This window comes from Sinocyclocheilus grahami, unplaced genomic scaffold, assembly GCF_001515645.1.
Source record: "Sinocyclocheilus grahami isolate Dianchi unplaced genomic scaffold, SAMN03320097.WGS_v1.1 scaffold464.1, whole genome shotgun sequence".
Classification (NCBI taxonomy): Eukaryota; Metazoa; Chordata; class Actinopteri; order Cypriniformes; family Cyprinidae; genus Sinocyclocheilus; species Sinocyclocheilus grahami.
This window is the reverse complement of record NW_015505643.1, coordinates 1,274,489-1,279,470: the sequence shown is the minus strand read 5'-3', so window position 1 is coordinate 1,279,470 and position 4,982 is coordinate 1,274,489. Positions and strand designations below refer to the sequence as shown.

General features: G+C 37.2%; 1 protein-coding gene across 1 annotated transcript in view; it reads left to right on the top strand.

The window, feature by feature from the left end:
- Nucleotides 1-3,841, top strand: part of LOC107553101 (mothers against decapentaplegic homolog 3) — a 51,416-nt gene extending 47,575 nt beyond the window's left edge. The window contains exon 9 of the mRNA XM_016235223.1: nucleotides 1,592-3,841. Within this exon, the coding sequence (XP_016090709.1) occupies nucleotides 1,592-1,715 (124 nt within the window). The 3' untranslated portion in view covers nucleotides 1,716-3,841. The remainder of the gene's footprint in view (nucleotides 1-1,591) is intronic.
- Nucleotides 3,842-4,982: the final 1,141 nt, after the last annotated feature.

The window sequence follows — 4,982 nt, the reverse complement described above, 5'->3', positions numbered from 1 at the left end:
GTTTACCAAGACATTTTGGAGCACTTCATGCTTCCTTCTGCTGACCAGCTTTTTGAAGATGCTGATTTCATTTTCCAGCAGGATTTGGCACCTGCCCACACTGCCAAAAGCACCAAAAGCTGGTTCAATGACCATGGTGTTACTGTGCTTAATTGGCCTGCAAACTTGCCTGACCTGAACCCTATAGAGAATCTATGGGGTATTGTCAAGAGGAAAACGAGAAACATGAGACCAACAAATGCAGATGAGCTGAAGGCCACTGTCAAAGAAACCTGGGCTTCCATACCACCTCAGCAGTGCCACAAACTGATCACCTCCATGCCACGTCGAATTGAGGCAGTAATTAAAGCAAAAGGAGCCCCTACCAAGTATTGAGTACATGTACAGTAAATGAACATACTTTCCAGAAGGCCAACAATTCACAAAAAAAAATTTTTTTTTAATTGGTCTTATGAAGTATTCTAATTTGTTGAGATAGTGAATTGGTGGGTTTTTGTTAAATGTGAGGCAAAATCATCACAATTAAAAGAACCAAAGACTTAAACTACTTCAGTCTGTGTGCATTGAATTTATTTAATACACAAGTTTCACAATTTGAGTTGAATTACTGAAATAAATGAACTTTTCCATGACATTCTAATTTATTGAGATGCACCTATATATACATACAGATAAATACATTTAGACCACTTAACTTAATGATTGCTATCGGAATGTGAAGGGACTTTCATCCAGCATAACAAAAATGTTTCTGAAGACAATCACCTATTGCACCTTTAAAATATATATATTTGTTATGATCACGTAGTGGAAACTTAAAGAGAGAGTTCACCCCAAATTGAAAATTTTGTTTTCTACTCACCCCTATGTTGTTCCAAACCTGTAAGATTTTTTCTTCTTCTTTTGTGGTACGCAAAAGACGTTTTGTTGACCACTGACTTGTATTGTATGGAGAAAACACATTTTGAGACATCTCTGAAAATATCTTCTTTTATGTTCAACTGAAGAAAGTAAATCATACAGGTTTTTAACAACATTAGGGTAAGAAAATGACCACATCATTAAAATGTTTGGGTGAACTATCCCTTTAAACCACAATTAATGCTGCAATTTCATTGCATTAGAATAATAATAAAATATCTAATCAAGTGGCATTTATTATGAAGAACGTTAAGCTAAATATTTCTAAAAGAGTTTTGGTAAGTTTTATATTATATCACAGACAATTCAAAAGCATGTCTTGAGACCCCTGGTTCTGCTTCATTCCATTGTTCTCCATCAAGCTGTTTTAAATGCAAGAACACGCTCCAAAAAAAATCTCCATTGTCTCAACATATTTGTGATTAAAGCAAAGGCATGCAACAGATAATTAAAATGTGCAATGATATTCATGTGCCAATCACTAAAATTGCTCATTGCTAAAGAAGTGCATATGCATGAGGGATCTCCTGAGAAAAATATTAGAAACACTGATCTGATGCAGTTAAATTCATATATTAAAGTGTTGCTTAAGTGTCTGAATACTGCGTGTTTGTTTAATTTCCTTGCTTTCTTACCACTCTTTATTTCTCTCTCTTTTTAATGCTGTCAGGCGGCAGACAGTGACTAGCACCCCCTGCTGGATAGAACTGCACCTGAACGGTCCTCTTCAGTGGCTGGACAAAGTGCTCACTCAGATGGGCTCCCCCTCCATTCGCTGCTCCAGTGTGTCATAGGAAAAACACTCCCTACACAAACACAACATATACAAAACCACAAGATCTGGGGGAAAAAAGTTTCTTCAGCAGTCAAAGGCTGAAGACCTTCATACCCACCAGCCAATTGGGTTCCACAGACTCGGTAGCACTTTCACACGTGTCTCATGTTGGAGGAGTGTATTACAGTATATGTATATATTCATTTTTTTATGTTGTTGTTAGCCATTTTTAATGCCATTATTGATATAAAATATTGCCATTTATATGTTGTTATATAGCATGTATATGTAAGATCTCTCCTATGTCGTGTCTTTTATGATGCTGTGTTAGGTACATGTTTACTATAACAGGTATATAAGAGGCTTGATAATTTTATAGAGACATGAAATGTTTTTTTTGTAAAGTGAAAATATGAAGTTTTCGTTTCAAGTTTCCCCAGAATATTGAATTTCCATATCCTGTTTTGCCCTAGCCAGTGAAATGTGCTTTACAGCACATACATTAGCAATGCACCTTTTTAAAATTCACTACACAGAATACTATATAAGAAACTTCATGTGCACACATAACAGTTTATGTAACACTTGGGAAAGTGTTATCTATGCTTCACAATATCTCTGTTATGTTTGTCGAAATAATAGGGGATTTTGTCATTGCACAGATGCTGAGAGCCTAATACTCTCTCTACAGTAGTTTTCCAGTTGTAGTGTTTTTCATCTCTCATCAATCTATGCATGTGAGGATGTTATAACTGTGCCAGCCGGAGTGTTTTGTAATATCTGGTCTAGTGTTGATTTCAGCTTTGTCTGCAGTGAACTGGCCGTCTGTTTTGTGTGAATGAATGTGAATGATTGAGTTTTATAGGATTCGTTGCTCTTATAACTCCATGTATTGTGTTGCGCTTTCATTGTTATTTGCTCAGTGTCTTTATTGAGTGGGTGAGGAGCTCTGCGAGGTCTGGCGATGTCTCTCAATTGTCTGCTTTGGAGAACAAGTTTCTCTTTTGAAAACTGGGCATTTCATATCTCACAGTAGCGGTCGTGCATACTGTATGTACACATACTTGCGGGTCTTCACGTCCTCCAGAAATGAAACTGAGTGAGTGTGCCTTCGCATCAACTTTCATAACAGAGTTTGTAAATAGTATATTGGAGACTTCTACACAGGTGTTCATGCGTATTGAGTGAGTGGGTTGTCCAGTGTTTGACCACTCAGGGTTGTGATCTTTCTCAGCCGAACTTGTAAATATGTCTAATAAATTGATTATGCATGCCTATTTTCTGAAATTCATGCCATTTGTACTGTAGACTCTATTTTGCTACCAAATATTTTTTCAGAAGTGGGACGGGAAAGTAAATGCTCTTACCTCTGTGTTTGTACCTGTTTGAAAGGTGGGGCTGTACTGCTGGCAGGTTTTTGTAAGGTTAGCCCTGTAATTTTATACGTCAGATGCTCGTAGGATATGGAGAAGGGCTTGAAGAAGGGAAATGTCAAAATAGGCTTTGCTAAAGCCAGATCATGTACAGTACTTTCAGTTAGCCGCAGGTCAGTGTGACGTGATTGCAATGAGAATTCAGCTCTTGATCGCCCAATGTGTTGTAAAGGAATCGTGGAGGAAAGTAGCATGTAGGTGCATCGTATACTTCACAGTCAGTAGAAAAGATGTGTGACATCTTTGTGCATAAATGTTCATAATTACTACTGGTGATTTAGATGCTCTAAGACTTTTCTTTGATAAAGTCAGAGTGTTATTGTGTTGACTAGGATTCCTTGAAATGTATTTAAAAACCTCTTGATGTCATCCAGCAAAGACAAAATTGAAGGTACTGAAATTATTCAGGAAAGGATTTATTGTCCATCTAAGCAAACGATAAGTGTTTTCTTCGAGAGGAAGAAAAAAATCAGATCTCATTTTCTCAACAAATTGTTGAATATATTATAAGTAATGTGCATTAATTGTGCTCGTGTTCAACTTTCTCATTCAGTGATGCTGTGGCTTAGTGGTGATTGTTGTGCTTGACATTGTTAGATTTTTTTATTGTATAAGTATATCATCTTTATTATTTCTTTCCATCTCTAAAATTTAAGAGAAAAAACGAATTGTTTGTTATTGTATACTTTAATAAATATGTAAATGAAAAATGTCTCCTTCATCTGATTTGTTTGTCTTCACAAACATTCACCTTTATATATCTGTGTTCTGCTCAAGTTCTGCTTATTTTTTTGATCATGACAGTCATCAAAAGGGTGCATTGCTGGGATACAGCAGGTAACACAACCCTGGCCCGTGACCTAGCACACATTTTTTTACTGGCTAAAATATGAAGGCTGTCTTTGTTCAGTGGACCCTAAGGGCAGGGAGGCACCTGAATTCTTCTCAACCGCACATAGGTTGAAAAGTGGAGCAACTTGCTCACATTGAAGTAACTGATGCATAGTAAAGGATGCATGAACAGTCGCCTCATAATAATCCTAATCCAAACACTGATTCCTCTCAGTATGCAAACCATGTCAACTAAATCAGGAACAGAGCTTTATAAAATCTATTGCATAAATAATTTCGGGCAAATGTTGAAGTATCTACACCTAGTCCTCATTGACGGCTCAGACAGACACCAGACTGAGTTTAGCTGCTTAAACTCTCAACCCAGCTCTCCTACTGAAAAATTAACGTCGAGGCTTGAGGGTCAAAACCAACACTGAAGCTCCATGAATCATTCACGGCTTCTCGAATGTGTAAGGCACTGGGTCAAGGTTTGTTTCAGGATCTCGAGGCATCTGAATTGGTTCCCTTACAGGTTTTTCTTACAAATTTCAAGTTAGATGTATAACAGTCTGGTGGATTATTTCCGTTGCGCTGGCGCCCTCTGCGGTCAGATGAGAGTAACGCATCGCCACATTTCGCTGTCATTTCGAGTGTACAGTCATGGCAAAAAGTTTTGGCAGTGACATAAATTTTGTGTTTTGCAAAGTTTGCTGCTTAAGCTGTTGTGGTGTTCATTCACATTCCCATTCACGTTTCTAAATTATTGTGTAGAGTGATCAGATACATTTTAAATAATTGCTAAACGCTTCATTGGCCAAAAAATTAACTTTTCACAAAAAACAAAAACAAAACAAATTTCACTGTTTTTTGATCCTGACACAAAATGACCAGCTAACATTAATTGACTAATCATATCAGCAGCACACGTGAAAGTGTGAATGAGTACTAGTCAGGTGAAATCACTATCATACTAATTAGATTGTAAGAGCAGACTGATTGCTATAAAAGGAGGGAAGAAG